The sequence below is a fragment of the Heterodontus francisci genome, chromosome 23 (assembly GCF_036365525.1).
Source record: "Heterodontus francisci isolate sHetFra1 chromosome 23, sHetFra1.hap1, whole genome shotgun sequence".
Taxonomy (NCBI): domain Eukaryota; kingdom Metazoa; phylum Chordata; class Chondrichthyes; order Heterodontiformes; family Heterodontidae; genus Heterodontus; species Heterodontus francisci.
In genome coordinates, this window is record NC_090393.1 from 51,670,987 (window position 1) to 51,690,637 (window position 19,651).

The 19,651-nt window shown below is 42.7% G+C and overlaps 1 protein-coding gene across 6 annotated transcripts in view; it reads right to left on the reverse strand.

Annotated features, from left to right (window-relative positions):
- LOC137382811 (citron Rho-interacting kinase-like) overlaps positions 1-19,651 on the reverse strand; it is a 231,080-nt gene that overhangs the window by 126,104 nt on the left and 85,325 nt on the right. For all 6 annotated transcript variants that reach the window (XM_068055259.1, XM_068055260.1, XM_068055261.1 and 3 more), the window contains 2 exons: positions 14,243-14,386; positions 8,342-8,461 (listed from right to left, as the gene is read on the reverse strand). In XM_068055259.1, coding sequence (XP_067911360.1) covers positions 8,342-8,461; positions 14,243-14,386 — 264 coding nt within the window. The remainder of the gene's footprint in view (positions 1-8,341; positions 8,462-14,242; positions 14,387-19,651) is intronic.

The following is a 19,651-nucleotide window of genomic DNA, read 5'->3' on the forward strand; positions in this document are numbered from 1 at the left end:
GCTGGCCAGAAGATTCCTTCTGTGAAGAAATATTGAAGGTTATATAACTTGGCATCCTGTTGGTGAATGCTGAAGGTATTTTCAAATTATGAACAATCTCTCAAGATTCCAAATTATTTTTTTTGCAGACTACCAGATTCCAATTTCTTCCATTTCACACGTATCATGAAGTGTAAACTTTCTCAGAAGCTATCACTAGAAATTGAGAGGGAATATCCTCAGGCTCATTGCCATGCAATTTTTCTAAACGCACCTTTGAAAGTACAGTGCAGAATGATTTTGGAGAGACTACTTCTGCACAGCAAGGAAATGGGAGACACTACTCAAGGACATAACTATTAGAATTCACATCATCTCCAAACAATCTTTTTGATTGTACAGAAAACTAGCAAGCCTCTGGCCCTTTAATACTAAACCTTAAGCCAGTTTTTAAAAAAAGGCAAAATAGTCCAGCCATTTATCAATAGATTACATCAGATATTGAACAAATTGCCCAGTCATCTCTCAATTTCTCTAATGGCATGCTAACAGGACATATATTTAAAGCTAAACTACAAATAATTTATTACAAGAAAGTATACATGGAAGCAAATTATGAATTTTATCATCATGCTGCATCATTGCCCTGAAGTAAGGAGTGTGGCCTTCTATATATGCTCGACTTCAATTTTTTCAGTGGAATTGCAGACTGAAATAAATTTTGAAGTCTCAGATAGTTTCTTAAGTTAGCTTCACTCTACCCTCCTGGAAGTGGAACCAAGCCCAGGTGCTTTGATTTACAAATCAATTGGGCACTAAATGCTATTCCTAAAACTAATCCAATTACAATGTCAAGCCATTAATTGAGTGTGGAAAGCCTGGATGAGATTTGAGTAATTATTGATATATAATTATTAACAAAATAACAGTCCTTAATTCTAACTGGTAAATGTAAATTGTTTCCAGAGATCATGTGCCTTCATGCTTGTTGAGTTCTATCTTGCTGCAATGACCTGTCTCCCTGTAATGATCTGTAATTAGGGTGGAACGAGATCATCAGCTTCTTGTATTTATCACAGGTTAAAGAGTTTTCCCAGTGCACAGAGCTGTCAATCAAACAAGCTTCAAAGACACAATGGAATATAATAAACATGGCACCATTTTACTGAATTATTACCTGAATCTCATCCAGGCTTTGCATACACAAATAATGTCTTGACATTCATAATCAGATTAGTCCTAGGAATAGCATTCAATGCCCAATTAATGTAACCTGGGCAGGAGTCCACTTATGGAAGACATCAGTGAAGCTAACCCATGAGAATATCTAAGGCAGACTCATGTTTATTTCAGTCTGCAATTTCACTGGGAAATTTGAAGTCAAGCATATATGTCTTGGATAGCACCCCTCCCTCCAAACTACAGGGCAACAATGCAGGCTGTTGATGAAATGAATCAACTTGAAGAGGTCTCCTGTCCACAGATAGTTTAGCTTCTCAGATATCCGTTTGGGTGGTTCTAAGCATTGGGGAAATTTCTGATTTAAGAATTCTGCCTGGTTAATATGATGTTGAACAATTCTATTTAAAATGTCTCACTTAGCTCCCCTGATGAAGGAGCAAGAATATCCAGTAAACAACTGAGCTACAAAAACCAAGAACATTCCAGGTTTGACCTTGGTCTTCGTCAGCCACATTTATAGGAGGAGTATAGAATTGGTCTTATGGTCCATGGATAGAAAAAGGGTTTAAAAAAAATCACAACCATGGTACTCACTGATGGCTATCCAGTAATCCCTACTAAAAGTATGAATACTATATCCACATATACATTCTGTCAAGCTTGGGTTTGGTTGTGATACCCTGCAGCCAAATAGTTTAAGTCACCATCAGGGTTTACACATAATTATTGACTATTCGGGCAAAATATCAGAGGGAAACTGGTGTCCTGGGAACGAGATCCCACCAAGAAATCAGTCAAGAGAAGGGTGTAGGAGAAAAAAAAAATAATCTGTGGAAACCAGCATCTGGACAGACATAAAACTGTACTGGGGCTTGATATATTCCAACAAAACTGCCTACTACTCCAGGATCATTCTGGACGGCAAAGATAATCCTAGTTTTCCCTGCTACTAACCATTTCCTTAAATTGTTCTCGCTTATTGCCTCCACCCTCACCTCCAACAAGTGCGAGCAGCTTATGGATTTATTGGTCTCCAAGACAAAATCCACCTATTTAGCTACCCATGCTGCTTCCCCACAAAGCCAAACATTCCTCCAGTCCAGGCCAAAACACTTGTCCGTCTGTAGTTTCTCTTCTCCCTTTCCCTAAGCTCATCTTATCCAAGAGACCTTCAATCTGGTCCCTTAACCACAATCCCACTAAACTTTTAGTGAACCAAATTCCCTTTCGGACATCCATTTTAGTGCTCCTAAGGCACAATCTAACTAGCTTTCAAAGTTGCCATTACTTCGCTCTTCAAAAAGTTCACCCTTGACCCCTCTGTTCTTGCTAATTAATGTACCATCTCCAATTCCTTTTCCATTCCAAGGTCTTTGAACACATCAATCCCAGGCATACAACCACATAAACCACAATTCCCTGTTTGAATCTGTCCAATCATGTTACCACCCCTCCTATAGCTCCAACCAAAAAAAGGCGCTAACCCTAAACATTAAAGCCGTACTGCATTACTGGGGCCATGGTACAATTATTCCTCCTTGACCTCTCTACAGCATTCCGCGCAGTCACTTAATTCTCCCCAAAACTCAGTCCATGCTTGGTTCCATTCTTGTTTATCTGATTGTCGCCACAGCGTATCTAGCAATGGCTTCTTTTTATCCCCCAAATTGTCACCTCAGGAGCCCAACCCTCCCCCTCACATGGATCCATCATCAGCACCTTCATCCCCTTCATCTCGGCAACATTACGCAGAACCACAGGTCCGCCTTCCACATATAAGCTGACGACACCCAGCTCTATTACTCTACCAACTCTCTTAATCACTGCCTTTCTGCCATCAGACTCTATGGCTGACGTCAAAGCTTACATGAGCCATAATTTCACCCAGTTAAACATTGGAAAGACCAAAGTCATTGTCTTTGCCCCCACCTTCCTATCTCCACCACCATCACGAACGACAAACCCTAAGTATGAAACCCATTCTCTTCCATTTCCACTGTCTCATGCTGAATTAAACTGTTCATAACCGTGGCATCCTATTCGACCCCAAGCTCAGTTTTCAATCCCATGTATTGCAAAGATTGCTCAATTCCACCTCTGTAACAGCGCCACCCTCCACCCCTACCTCAGCCATCTGTTGCTAATTTTCACCCTCTAAACCTTAGCTTATCTAAAATTGCTGCCTACATCAAGATCATCATACATCATACAGATACTCAGTCCCCAAATCCTTAAATTTTGAATTCTCGTCTTTATGGTCAAATCACTCCATGGCCTCACTCTCCCTATATTTGTAACCTCTTTCAGTCCTACAATATCTCCCATCAAACTCTGTTTCTTTGATTCAAGGTTCTTGTGCATCCTTCTACCTTTTACCCAGGACTATCTGCATGCCAAACTGCGTAAGCAGCATGCGATAGACTGAGCTAAGTGATCCCATAACCAACGGATCAGACCTAAGCTTTACAGTCCTGCCACATCCAGCCATGAATGGTGGTGGACAATTAAACAACTAACTGGAGGAGGTGGCTCCACAAATATCCCCATCCTCAATGATGGGGGAGCCCAGCGCATCAGTGCGAAAGATAAGGCTGAAGCATTTGCAACAATCTTCAGCCGGAAGTGCCGAGTTGATGATCCAACTCGGCCTCCTCCTGAAGTCCCCAGCATCACAGGTGCCAGACTTCAGCCAATTCGATTCACTCCGCTTGATATCAAGAAACGACTGAAGACACTGGATACTGCAAAGTCTATGGGTCCTGACAATATTCCGGCAATAGTACTGAAGACCTGTGCTCCAGAACTTGCCGCAACCCTAGCCAAGCTGTTTCAGTACAGCTACAACACTGGCATCTACCCTGCAATGTGGAAAATTGCCCAGGTATATCCTGTCCACAAAAAGCAGGACAAGTCCAACCCGGCCAATTACCGCCCCATCAGCCTACTCTCAATCATCAGTAAAGTGATGGAAGGTGTCGTCGAAAGTGCTATCAAGGGGCACTTGCTTAGCAATAACCTGCTCAGTGATGCTCAGTTTGGATTCTGCCAGGGCCACTCAGCTCCTGATCTCATTACAGCCTTGGTCCAAACATGGACAAAAGAGCTGAACTCAAGAGGTGAGGGGAGAGTGACTGCCCTTGACATCAAGGCAGCATTTGACCGTGTACGGCATCAAGGAGCCCTAGCAAAACTGAGGTCAATGGGAATCGGGGGGGAAAACCCTCCGCTGGCTTGAGTCATACCCAGCACAAAGGAAGATGGTTGTGGTTGTTGGAGGTCAATCATCTAAGCTCCAGGACATCACTGCAGGAGTTCCTCAGGGTAGTGTCCTAGGCTCAACCATCTTCAGCTGCTTCATCAAAGGTCAGAAATGGGGATGTTCGTGGATGATTGCACAATTCGTGACTCCTCAGATACTGAATCAGTCCGTGTATACATGCAGCAAGACTTGGACAGTATACAGGCTTGGGCTGATAAGTGGCAAGTAACATTCGCGCCACACAAGTGCCAGGCAATGACCATCTTCAACAAGAGAGAATCTAGCCATCTCCCCTTGACATTCAATGGCATTACCATCGCTGAATCCCCCCACTATCAACATCCTGGGGCTACCATTGACCAGAAACTGAACTGGAGTAACCATATAAATACTGTGGCTACAAGAGCAGGTCAGAGGCTAGGAATCCTGTGGCGAGTAACTCACCTCCTGACTCCCCAAAACCTGCCCACCATCTACAAGGCACAAGTCAGGAGTGTGATGGAATACTCTCCACTTGCCTGGATGTGTGCAGCTCCAACAACACTCAAGAAGCTTGACACCATCCAGGACAAAGCAGCGCGCTTGATTGGCACCCCATCCACAAACATTCACTCCCTCCACCATCGACGCACAGTGGCAGCTGAGTGTACCATCTGCAAGATGCACTGCAGCAACGCACCAAGGCTCCTTAGACAGCACCTTCCAAACCCGTGACCTCTACCAACTAGAAGGACAAGGGCAGCAAATGCATGGGAACACCACCACATGCAAGTTCCCCTCCAAGTCACACACCATCCTGACTTGGAACTATATCGCCGTTCCTTCACTGTCACTGGGTCAAAATCCTGGAATTCCCTTCCTAAGCACTGTGAGTGTACCTACCCCACATGGACTGCGGTTCAAGAAGGCAGCTCAATACCACCTTCTCAAGGGCAATTAGGGATGGGCAATAAATGCTGGCCTGGCCAGCGACGCCCACATCCCATGAATGAATTTTTTTTTAAAAACCATACTGCACCCTTTTTAAAGCTGCCTAGTTCCCATTCTCTGGAACTCCTTCCTTAAACTCTTCAATCCCATTCTCCTCCAAGAGCTTCTACAAACCCTAGCTCTTTTAGCAAGCCTTTGGCCACCCTTCCTAGTTTCTTTATCTTTGGCTAATATCTTTTTCCTCATTCCTCTGTGAAATGCCTTAAGAGATTTTCTACATTAAAGGTACTATAGTCTCTGCTGCTTACACCATCGACGCTCATCACGTACAGCTGCCTATGTCAGGCAAATGGTGCTAACTAGTTGTTATTAACATCACAGTCAATTATAAAGTATATAAATACTGCTATTGTGTCCTGCAAGAGTCCAATCACCTGTATAAAGAGATTTTTTGGGGGGGGGGGGTGTGGAGGACAGGGGTGTGGGTGAAAAGCAGAACAAAGAGAAACAGAGTTCTGGCCCTGACCGGGATTCTTGGCATACCACAGATTTATCTTGAGGATTATCACCATGGCTAGCTGTCTGCCAGTCTGAGATGTGCTCGGCGAATACCTGACGTTGAGCAACCAGGGTGACAAATCAGACAGTGGAGGAGTCGAGAGAAGTACTGGCGAAGTAGAGCTGGGTGTCATCAGTGTACATGTGGAATCTGATGATATGTTTGCAGATGTCAATGGAAACGGTAACTTTATTTATGCAGCTATGATCTTTGTTTATCTTAACATAAGAAATAGGAGCAGGAATAGGCCATTCAACCCCTCAAGCCTACCCGAAAGTCATATCTAATATTGTCCTCATTCCTCAGAAGTATTTCAAGAAGAAACATATTTATCCATTGGTTAATCACAAAACAATTAATTCAATGTTTCAAGCAATCGGTTACAAACAAGTGCCGCCAACAAGACCCAGGACTTAACTCTCCGTATGCTAACCCTGCCCTTTTCCCTCACATTGCTTACAGCTCCATAAATCTAACAAAAAGCCAACCCTACATTCTACCCACAGTCTGCCAAGCCCAGGTTCTCCCTGCACACTGATATCAAACCACCTGAACCTATGGAACTGAATATCAGATACTGCATACAACAGGTAGCCAATCCAATACCGCCCATTTCGCACCACCGCCCGAGCCGAATTTCTACCCCCTAAAGTCCTATCTAATATTGCCCACATCATTCCTCAGAAGTATTTCCAAGACACCTTGCTGCTTATGAAGTCATGCTATTCAATTCACACAATATAGTACACAGTCAGGCTACAAGAAGTTTCCTTCACCACAACCAAGACATTCCAAGCTATTTATAAACTTTGACTGACTGCTGATGTGAGGTGCTTATGTAGTCATCCTTTGGCTTTATGGGGATGTTTGCAGGCTATTTCATCATAGATCAATATTAGGCTCTAATATGGGGTAGTGACTTTTATAGCTGTTGCTAAGACATTTTGGGATGAGGGCAGGATCAATGATAGACAGCCCTCTGTGACAGAGAGCTTATGGACAGGAACCTCTTCTGACAGTCTACTACTGGTTTCAGACAGCAGATGAACTTTATAAAGCTGCATAGTTTTGGAGTCAGTCCTATCTTATCCAGGGAGTTAGGCTAGATTGAGTTTACAATAAGTGGACTTCACTTTAAGGTCTATGTTTAGACAGAAAATGAGACTTTCTTTTAAGATGAGATGTTACATCATGATACCGTCTGGATGCTGCACTGGTTCAGGTGGACATTTGGGTTATTTGAAGAGCTGGCAGTTGTCGCGGTTCCCAAGCCAACAATCTTCCTTCAACTAATACCACTAAAAATGGATGAATTGGTCAATTACTTCATTACCGTCTATGGGATCCTGCTGTGCACACAATAGCTACAATATTTGCATTCATAATGGTCATTGCACTTCATAATAATCCACTGTATCGGCACTGCTTGGTGACATTTATAAGAAATGTGATAACAGTGCTATGTAAAGCACCTGGCAAGAATCTCATGTAAAACTAACAGAGCTTAGAGTTTGGTTAATTGGATCAGCAACCTGGGCACCTTCAGTTTTCATCTACAAAAGCAAAGGCCTTTAAGCAAATACTTAGTATAGTACTACAGGGCAACATAACTGTCAGGGAGAATAGGTTACTATAGCAATATGAAATTGAAGCAAAAATACTTTATTAACAAAAAACTCATACTTAATGACAGGGAAAGGTATTGTCAAACCAATGTAGGGATATGGCCAAGATACCATTTTGAAAGGGATTAGAAAAGGTCATCATGCAATCATTCAAGTTTCCCCACATAATTTGCCAAGTTTAATCCTGTTCTACAGAGGATGTTCGAGTCAACAGCATCTCTATAAGGATACTGTTACCTTGTTGTATCCTTCTCAAATAGCATGGCTACATCAGAAGAAAACCAGTACAGCATATTTACTCACCACAGTACAAACCAGATAGCAACAATTCAACAAATAACTATGTAGAGGGTCACCTACTGAAGCAACAGGTTTGGCTCGCAAAATCAATTTTGTGATTTAGGTGGTCTTTTTCTTTTTAAAATATATTTCTGATCATCGCTCCTTTACTGAAATGGAGAAGGATTTAGACAAACTCTCATTTCAATTTCAGAAAAATAAGTTTAGCATTAGAATTGCGATAGACAGTTATTTGGTGATACCCTCATTCAAGACTAGAAATAAGACAGCAGTGGGCTCAACTGATAAAATGTAAGACTGGACACTATCACGGAAACTAATCATAGAATATGCCCGAAGTCAGAGTTACATGTACTCATTAATCCTGAGCTTGGTCAAGATTCAAATTTTCTGCCATGCATAAATAGAACTTAGAGAACACCATACTGAATCAAACTGCTTTAAAACAGACTCCTCCAAACCTAGTTGTAGGATGCAACACAGACCATCTTCTCTTCATTCAGTTACCTGTTCTTTGATCTCTTGCAGTCTGTGGCTCTGTTCCTGAATGTCCTGCAGTAGCTGAAGTGCTTTGTCATCCTCCTGAGATACTTCTACACGTGCCTGCTCAAGACTGCGCTTCAAGCTCTGCGAAGAGTCAGAATCACAACATAAGGCAGACAGTCCGGAGACCCAAGAAAACTACTACAATTTGTCAGGCATGGATACATGGTATTTGATCACATTATCAATATGCTACAGTGAAAGTAAAGTACTTTGGGACAATTTAACCACATTGAGTAATGTTCCTTCAGACTCTTAACTGCCCTCTGAAATGGCCTAGCAAGCCGCTCACTTCAAAGGCAATTAGGGATGAGCAACAAATGCTGGCCTGCCAGCAACGCCCATATCCCATGAAAGAATTAAAAAAAATATCAGCAGTAATCTATAGACAGAAAATCTCAAGTATATCTATCCATGACACCTGTCCATACAATACTGAATCACCTCAATCTAGCATCTTTGTCTTCTGGTTTGCACATTATAGTTGACTGGCATCAATACTCTACGTGATGGAGGCCAACACTTTATTAACAATTGAGTAATTTTACACAGGGCAAGTTTTATTTTTATATGCTGCAGTAAAATCGAGCAACATAGCCAGGGACAAAAAACAAAACAGATGATTACCAGTCTCCTTAAGGAGATCTAGTTAGCCAGAAGTTAGCCTTTTAGAGAGAAGATGGCTGTACTTAAAGTTGATAAGTCACCAGGACCGGATAAGATGCACCCAAGGATAGTGAGGGAAGGGATGAAATTGCTGAGGCACTGGCCACAATCTTCCAGTCCTCCTTAGATACAGAGGTAATGCCAGAGGACTGGAAAATTGCAAATATTACACCCATGTTCACAAAAGGGTGTGAGAATAAACCCAGCAACTACAGGCCAATCAGTTTAACCTCGGTAGTGGGAAAGATTTTAGAAATGATAAGTCGGGACAAAGTTAACAGTCACTTGGACAAATATAGATTAAGTGGGAAAGTCAGAATGGATTTGTTAAGGGCAAATCATGTTTAACTAACTGACTTGAGTTTTTGATGAGGTAACAGAGAGGACTAATGAGGGTAATGCTGTTGATGTGGTGTACATGGACTTGCAAAAGGCATTTGATAAAGTGTCACATAACAGGATTGTCAGCAAAGTTGAAGCCCATGGTATAAAAAGGACAGTAGCAGCATGGATACAAAATTGGCTGAGTGACAGGAAACAGAGTAGTGGTGAATGATTGATTTACAGACTGAAGGAAGGTATATAATGGGATTCCCCAAGGGTTACGTTAGGACCCCTGCTTTTCTTGACAAATATTAATGACCTAGACTTTGGGTGTACAATTTCAAAAACTGCGGATGACACAAAACTTGGAAATATTGTGAGGAGGATAGTGATAAACTTCAAGAGGGCAGAGACAGGCTGGTGGAATGGGCAGACACTGCAGAGAAGTGTGAAGTGACTCATTTTGGCAGGAAGAATGAGGAAAGGCAATATAAAGTGTACAATTCTAAAGGGGGTGCAAGTGCAGAGGGACCTGAGGGTATATGTGCACAAATCATTGAAGGTGGCAAGGCAGGGTGAGAAAGCAGTTAATTAAGCATATGAGATCCTGGGCTTTATAAATAGAGTACAAAAATAAGGAAGTTATGATAAATCTGTATGAAACACTGGTTTGACCTCAACTGGAGTATTCTGTCCAGTTCTGTACACTACACTTTTGGAAAGATGTGAAGGCATCAGAGAGGGTAAAGAAAAGATTCACAAGAATGATTCCAGGGATGAGGAACTTCAGTTACGTGGATAGGTTGGAGAAGCAGGGGCAGTTCTCCTTGGAGAAGAGACGGTTGAGAGTGGATTTGATAGAGACTTTCAAAATCATGAGGGGTCTGGACAGAATGGATAGGGGAAAACTGTTCCCATTAGCAGAGGATCCAGAACCAGAGGAAACTGATTTAAGGCAAAAGAAGCAACAGGTAAAATGAGGGAAAACTTTTTTTTTTAAACGCAGCAAGTTGTTAGAACCTGGAATGCACTGTCTGAGAGTGTGATGGAGGCAGATTCATCGAGGCCTTCAAATGAGAATTGGATAATTATCTGAACAGAAAAAATTTGCAGGGCTACAGGGAAAACATGGGGGGAGTGGAACTAGGTGAGATGCTCTTGCAGAGTGCCAGCATGGACATGACGGGCTAAATGGCCTCCTTCTGTGCTGTAACCATTCTATGATTCTATGATTAGTGCCTTCTATAAAAATGCTCCCATTAAACATCATCTTCTGTTACTTTATAGTGAAGTTCAGTGATAAGACCACAAGAGCTCATTTGCCTTATGGCAGACAAGAATGAAATCGACAACATAAATAATTAATAAAAACAACTTAAAATTTTGTTTACTGGTGCAATTAGAGCTTACAAAGTTAAAAAAACCCAGTAAGACCAAAAAAATTTAACTTGTGTCAATATGCAAATTTTAACACCTTAATTTAGAGCACAGAAAGGGTGAAGTCAGTCAACTGACTGACACTGCAATGGTTCCTACTATTTAAGTTACCAAACCAAACAACAAAGCAAACCACTTAAGTAGTTTATGCTGATTGATATGGCGTGCATGCTCCCTACATGGGACATATCCTGCTTACCCAACCCCAGAAAATTTCGGTAAGCTAGATACAAGGCTCAACTTCCCTCAAATATGTAGGGTAACTGCTGAAAAGCCAAAGTCACACAGCTTACTAGCAGAAGGTACTGGTAAGTTTCAAGCAGTTTCTCCTCCTCATTAGCTTTCAGAGTTATTCAGAACCAAGTGGAGAATACCCACCCGCCAGTAACAGGTCCCAGCTGGTCAATCAAAAGCAACTGCAATAATGAAGACCACTCTGGCTCAGGTAGAACACCTAGTCAGCCACAATAGATTTGGTCTCAATGTCCCATTGCCAGGCATGCCATGCCATGTTGGAACTAACTCTATTCTAAACAGACTCCAGTTACCTCCATTGTTCTCCTGCCCCCCAATGCATTAGATAACAGATGAGCACAGCCTTTAGCCCTTGTTAGGCACACAGGTGCTGGCAGAAATTTATTCCAAGTTGCTTGAACGGAAAACTCACTACAAAATGTGAAAGGGCATAGCCGTGATCCACGACAATAGCACGGACACATACCAAACTCCATCAAATTGTGGCTTCATTTATGTGAGGTGCAAAGCTTCAGCAACAACTGCTTATCTCACTGTCAATCAGCCAAGAGAGGCACCAAACCCTGTATACATGAGCCCCTCTTTATAAACCAGCCTCCAGGTAGAGCTGCCTAGTCGTAAAGCTTAAAATTTTCACAGTAGCTATTAGACAGACATCTGCCTTCAGCATGAAGAATCTACATGGGACACTGATGCGCCAGCAGCTGCATGCTCTTGATGTTCAAGTCCAGTGGTGCATACAAGGCTTATCCATTATTAACTGCTTATTCCAGATCCTCATGCAAAGGCTTTGGCAAAGGGATATGTGCACCAAAGGACAGTGCCCACTTTACTGAGCTACAAATTCCTGCAACAGTTCCACTTCACTCCTTGTCCTGGAGCCAGGTCAAGGGCTGAAGGAAGTCCTTCTGCTATATGTCATAAGCAGAACTGTTTGGATACATGTCTTGTAAGGCAAACTTAGCCCATACCAGGACTTTGCTTTAATTGAAGAAAGATGCTTTTAGTGCTCACTACAGTGACAGGAGGTGGCAGAAATTGATTCCAATTGCTTGGACATGGAAGGGAAAATGCCAATTAAAATTACTATTCCATAAAACCTTGGAACTTGCACATCAAGAATACTGAACCAATCCTTAATGGGAGACAGTAGGAATTATAATTATCCTCATTTGAGCTCAAAATTCAATTCTTCTGTTGTGGTCTGAAGGCTATATGAAACAAGTAATTCTGAAGCTTAATGTGAGCACCCAGGCTCCTGGATACATGGTCAGAATTATGAGAGTTAGGGTTAGTATTTGAGCTATTTTCTCAGGAGCTTGTTCACTGACCCAAAGTCCAGAACAGATCTAAAAGATAGGTATCAACAGTTAAGGTCTTTTTCCTAAACCCGTACTCTTTGCTGGATTCTTTCAAACACAAGCTTATTCCACCCTACAAAGGCATTAAACGAAAGCCAGCTAGTATCCAGTCCATATTACGTTAGGTTCTATTTGCACTCTCAAGGGACTCTCCTCTTCCAAGAACTCTGTTTCTTTCTGTAGAGGTTTTTAAAGTTATCAATTTTTGCTGATTGTAAAAATTTAATGGTCCAGCAAATGCTTCATGTGATTAATGGGTTATGTTACTGCCAATAAAAGCACACTATCCCATGCCTTAGCAGATTGCATTAATCCCATCTCAATCACAGTCAGTGTTCCAAGTACTGTCGAGCTGACTTAAGGTTACCGTTGTGCATAATGATGAAAATTACATTGGCTTGGGGGACATCTGAAGCTTAATATTTTGTAACATTGGTCTTTATTCCTGTGTCAAATTTGCACCAGAAGGATTATGCAATATTGGTTCTGGGTAGGCTCTGATTGGAACTAGGAGTGTATGAGCATGCAATACTTGGAGCACTCCAACATTTACACACAGAGTATAATAACTGATGTTAATCTTAAGATGCATTCCAGAAACATTTCTGAGCTTAGTTCTCTTTTTGACCTACAGCTGACGGTATGTTTCTTTCAGAAATTGAAACTCTTTAGATCAAGCCCGAAAAATAAATCCACCAACAGCAGCAACCACTCATGAGCTTGAAATAGTCATTCAGAACTGAAATGCTAAGTCAGTGGGTACTGCAATAAAGTTTGTTGGTGTCAACCAAAGGGAATCATTGATAACAGTTCTTAAAACCAGGTGATAATATTGAAGGAAGTTGTTTGGGTCTAAATTTCATTGGGTAAATTTACTGCATGGTATGGAAATAAACTGTACGGACAAGAAGTTCCCTGGTTCAACTCCTAAATCTGTGCTGAGTTCAGTAATTCCAAGGGGAGCTTGATCTAACCTCAACATTTATAAGTTAGAGAAAGGCAAAAGCCTACATCTGGACATTGGGAGAATTGTACACAAGGCAAAGGTTAAGCTCTGCTGCAGTAACTCTCCATATTTGAATCCACTATTGTTAATCACTGTCCTGGTTCATGCAGGAGAAAGGATCATTGGGATGAGGTAATACAGCATTGCTGGTGCCCATGAAATCTTACCCAACAGAAAAATCACTGCATTCAGGAGAAAAGAGAGAAAAGAACGAAGCCAACATTTCACTGGAAAGACACTGTTGCATTATTATAATCATGCCCGGACAGATTTCTGTGATTGCACCAACACTAAGCATACAGGAATATACAAGGTAAAATAAAAAAATTCAGTCTATGGCAAGACAAACTGAGCCAGCCAACACTGGTACACGTACAGTTCCTACACAAACACACAATATTCCCTCAATAGATTTATAAATGTACATTAGTATTATGCATACTTTCCCTTTTAGATCATGAATAAAAGGAATACTAAAACAACAACTTACATTTATATAGCACCTTTAACATAGTAAAACATCCCAAGGCACTTTGTGGGAGCACTGTCAGACAAAATTTGACACCAAGCAAGATGTTAGGACAGGTAACTGAAAACTTGGTCAAACAGATACGTTTTAAGGAGCATTCTAAAGGAGGAGAGAAACATAGAGAGGGAATTCCAAAGTTAAGGGCCTTAAGAGCTAAAGGCAAGGTTGTCAATCATGGGGCAAAGTAAAACCAGGGATGTTCAAAATCTAGAAGCTTCCTTGGCTGGCTGGAATTAATCTGAACATCATTCATAGCCACAGTCCAATAAAGAGTAGCTTCTACTTACACTACACTCTGTAATATATGTGGCCAAGTCTTGCTCCAGGATTGATTTCTGGGTTTCAGATGCTTGAAGTTCCACATCCTTTTGTTCAAGTGCTGTTTCCAGCTCAGAAACTCTACGTTGCAAATGGGTGACTTCTTGATCCATCTGGGGAAAAAAAACTATCAATTAAAGCCATCACTTAATACACAACTAGCATGGATAAGTTTAAGATGCCCATTGTATACCAAACTGCTGGATGCTACTTGGCATTACAACATTTCAAGTTCTACTTCCTACACTGCTTATTTTATCTAGAAGTCACAAGATAAGTGCAGATAAAGGAGACCATTTGGCCCATCTTAGCTTTTCTTTTGGGCCTCCTTATCTCGAGAGACAATGGATACGCGCCTGGAGGTGGTCAGTGGTTTGTGAAGCAGCGCCTGGAGTGGCTATAAAGGCCAATTCTGGAGTGACAGGCTCTTCCACAGGTGCTGCAGAGAAATTTGTTTGTTGGGGCTGTTGCACAGTTGGCTCTCCCCTTGCGCCTCTGTCTTTTTTCCTGCCAACTACTAAGTCTCTTCGACTCGCCACAATTTAGCCCTGTCTTTATGGCTGCCCGCCAGCTCTGGCGAATGCTGGCAACTGACTCCCACGACTTGTGATCAATGTCACACGATTTCATGTCGCGTTTGCAGACGTCTTTATAACGGAGACATGGACGGCCGGTGGGTCTGATACCAGTGGCGAGCTCGCTGTACAATGTGTCTTTGGGGATCCTGCCATCTTCCATGCGGCTCACATGGCCAAGCCATCTCAAGCGCCGCTGACTCAGTAGTGTGTATAAGCTGGGGGTGTTGGCCGCTTCAAGGACTTCTGTGTTGGAGATATAGTCCTGCCACCTGATGCCAAGTATTCTCCGAAGGCAGCGAAGATGGAATGAATTGAGTCGTCGCTCTTGGCTGGCATACGTTGTCCAGGCCTCGCTGCCGTAGAGCAAGGTACTGAGGACACAGGCCTGATACACTCGGACTTTTGTGTTCCGTGTCAGTGCGCCATTTTCCCACACTCTCTTGGCCAGTCTGGACATAGCAGTGGAAGCCTTACCCATGCGCTTGTTGATTTCTGCATCTAGAGACAGGTTACTGGTGATAGTTGAGCCTAGGTAGGTGAACTCTTGAACCACTTCCAGAGCGTGGTCGCCAATATTGATGGATGGAGCATTTCTGACATCCTGCCCCATGATGTTCGTTTTCTTGAGGCTGATGGTTAGGCCAAATTCATTGCAGGCAGACGCAAACCTGTCGATGAGACTCTGCAGGCATTCTTCAGTGTGAGATGTTAAAGCAGCATCGTCAGCAAAGAGGAGTTCTCTGATGAGGACTTTCCGTACTTTGGACTTCGCTCTTAGACGGGCAAGGTTGAACAACCTGCCCCCTGATCTTGTGTGGAGGAAAATTCCTTCTTCAGAGGATTTGAACGCATGTGAAAGCAGCAGGGAGAAGAAAATCCCAAAAAGTGTGGGTGCGAGAACACAGCCCTGTTTCACACCACTCAGGATAGGAAAGGGCTCTGATGAGGAGCCACCATGTTGAATTGTGCCTTTCATATCGTCATGGAATGAGGTGATGATACTTAGTAGCTTTGGTGGACATCCGATCTTTTCTAGTAGTCTGAAGAGACCACGTCTGCTGACGAGGTCAAAGGCTTTGGTGAGATCAATGAAAGCAATGTAGAGGGGCATCTGTTGTTCACGGCATTTCTCCTGTATCTGACGAAGGGAGAACAGCATGTCAATAGTCGATCTCTCTGCACGAAAGCCACACTGTGCCTCAGGGTAGACGCGCTCGGCCAGCTTCTGGAGCCTGTTCAGAGCGACTCGAGCAAAGACTTTCCCCACTATGCTGAGCAGGGAGATTCCACGGTAGTTGTTGCAGTCACCGCGGTCACCTTTGTTTTTATAGAGGGTGATGATGTTGGCATCGCGCATGTCCTGGGGTACTGCTCCCTCGTCCCAGCACAGGCATAGCAGTTCATGTATATAGCAGTTCATAGCAGTTCGTTGCGCAAACGACTACTGGCAACACCTATGCAGTCATATTCAGCTGGCCTCAGACACCGGAAACATCAGAAGAATGTATGATGGCATGAAGAGAGCTCTTGGGCCAACCATCAAGAAGATCACCCCCCTCAAATCTAAATCGGGGGACATAATCACTGACCAACGCAAACAGATGGACCGCTGGGTTGAGCACTACCTAGAACTGTACTCCAGGGAGAATGCTGTCACTGAGACTGCCCTCAATGCAGCCCAGCCTCTACCAGTCATGGATGAGCTGGACATACATCCAACCAAATCGGAACTCAGTGATGCCATTGATTCCCTAGCCAGCGGAAAAGCCCCTGGGAAGGACAGCATTACCCCTGAAATAATCAAGAGTGCCATCTTAGCTTACCCATCACTAAAAACCTACAGACCTTCCTCCATTACATTATCAAAACTGTCTCTTACATGATTCCAAGGCCTTTGCACTGTGACCCTACTTGGAAGACCAACCTATTACTCATGTTGTATGAAGAAATTCCTGGCTTCATTTTTAAATATGCCTTTTACCAATTTGAACCTGTGCCCCCTTGTTCTAATGGCATAGTTTAACTTGAAGTAGTGTTCCAGACATATTTCTATTAAAATTCCCTTCAATTGATGCCTCATAAAGGCCTCAATATTACCTGTCTCATCTCATTATGAGAGCAAGAAACATCCCGTTGGATCTTTTCTCTGTACTATCTCCCAGGTTCACACATTTCCCTTGTCTCTACTTGACCAAAACGGAACACAGTACTCCAAGTGTGATATGACCAAAGCAATGTGCAGTTTCAGCGTGACAAGTCCAATAGTTAGCAGAAATATAGAAAGAAAGACACAGGTGTTAAGTCAATGTGTTTTGTTGAATGATAATTTTCTTTAATCCATTGGCTGGAGATCTGAATTTGCATTATTTTTTAAAAGATATTTTTAAAAGACAAGCTGCCAGTAGTCATCTTTCAGCTTAAGATGGTCACCTAATTTGCAACACTGTATCCTACACTGCAATGCTTGTGAGCAGAGAGAGATGAAATGTCTGCTAAATCCTCAGCAATAACCAAGACCCAGGATGTTTACAGGAATTACCCATTCTCTCAGCCCCACCCCTTCTGTGGTTTTAAGCTGGTGTTTTCTCTGCAGCAGAGAAGTAGCTTTTGGTCTCTGACATGAGCAGACCCGAAGGGGTTCCCCTCCTCTCTCCATTCCAGTTTGAAAGCTTTCAAACCCTGCTTGTTGACTGACCAACTTTGCAAACTCCTGCTACAATCAGAAACCCAGTTGGAGGAAATCATCTGCATCGCTGTCTCCAAAGAGACCCAGTGAACCAGTCATCGACCTCTTCAAACTAAAAGTCTCAGGACCACTGAGCTAGAAGCCAGTCAAATCACCAAAGGCCACAGACTGTATACCTTTTGTTTTATGGACTCTAACTCAACCAATCTACCTTTCCCCATTCTGTAACCTATTTGTGGGTGTGTGCAAACCCCCAGTATGTGCGTGTGAGAGTGAAAGTTGGCGCGTTGTGTATTATTTTTATTAGATCGGTTTAGGCAATAAAGTGAACCTCTTTGTTAACTCAAGAAAACCTGTCCAATTGGTTCTTGTTATGATCATAGCAAGGAAATAATCAAATTCAGTACGACCACTTTAAGAAAGAATTAAACCTTTTGTGGTCAAACAAGGAGAGGGAGAAGAGGGAAGCCCTTGACCCCTCCTCACTTGACCATAACAGGAATTTGGGGCCTCGTCCATGATCAAACCCAAGGACAAACGGGAAATTGAAAGCAGGAAACCAAATTGATCATTAACTTAAAAACCTCAATACAGGTTTTCTTGTGGTTTTCAATGCTAGAGTACAAAAATGTCCACATTCAAGACCAGAATGAAGTAACTTGGGCCAGGTTAAAAGTCTTAACTGTTGAAGAGTTGAGGAATGTAGCTGGCAGTCAGAGATTACTATCCGTCCAAAAGCTAGGAAGCCTGAAATCCTAAAACTTGTGGCCAAACATTTTAAAATTGACACTGAAGAACTGGAGACGGGAGTAGAATCTGAAACAGGCAAAGTAAAATTAGCAAAGGTACAACTGGAACTGAGGAGATTAGAATTAGAATTTCAGGAAAGGGAGAAAGAAAGAGAATTCCAGGAAAGGGAAAAGAAATGGAGGAAAGGGAAAAGAAAGAGCTTTCCAAAAGGAGAAAGAGGAAAGGATGTTAAGGCGGCTCGAACTAACTAGGGGAAGACCCAATACAACCAGCGAAGGCACTGCTAGTGAAGGAGTTACCCCTAGCTCAGGACTGGGTGCTCAACTCTTAAAGTTGTCCCAGTTCAATAAGGGAGGTGTAGAAGCATTTTTCATCTCTTTTGAAAAGCTTGCAAAACAGTTGAAGTGACCAGTAGACAACTGGATGCTATTATTGCAAAGCAAACTAATAGAAAAAGCCCATGAGATTTATTCACTGTTGTCTGGTGAGAGTTCATCAGATTGTGAGAAGACTAAAAATACTAAACTCAGTGCATGCGAATAGTACTGGAAGCGTACCTCGAAAAATTCCGAACTCTCCAAAAGCAGCAGGAACAAACTTACGTCGAGCTCGAAAGGTTAAACAACTCGCTTTCAAACGATGGACACGGGCACTTAAAATAGAGTCCCATCTATGAAAACCTCCTCAAGGCGCTCAAAAACTCGCTTCCCCTTTCTATAAGAAACCACGCAGAAGAACAAAAGGTTCCAAGAGCCAGGCAGGCAGCAATCCTGGCTGATGATTATACACTTATTTATAATCCCTTTTCCCAAGGGATACGCATCCCTAGTCACCTTTAAAAACCTAAAAAGGTGAGAAGGTGGGAGAGTGATAGGAGGATGAACAGCCATGAGCGAGAAGGGAGAGCTGGAAACACAGGGGGCCCTCCACAGGCCAAAAAGGATGGAGCTGAGAACAGGAGTGACACCCAGAAGGCTGTGTGTTTCCATTATAACAATGCAGCCTTCGAGCTGACTGCTGGAAGTTATGGGGAAACCCATAGGTTTATTCAGGGTACACCAGACCCGTACAGGAAATGGGGCCCTGATGGAAAGCATAGCAGACCAGGCTGTGGCTTTAACTGCAGCAGTAAAACCCAGTAAACCTACCGCTGAAATGAAAGAATGTGCAGGGTTATGGAGAGAAGGAAGGGGAGTAGCATGAGGTGAACTGCTCATTCGGAGAGCCTGTGCAGACACATTAGGCCGAATGGCCTCCTTCTGTGCTGAAACTGTTCTGTGATTCTGAGGGTGTGCTGGAAAACTTAACAAAATCCCTCAGAGTTACCAGGATTTTGTGACCAGAGGAAAAGTAACCCCATATCC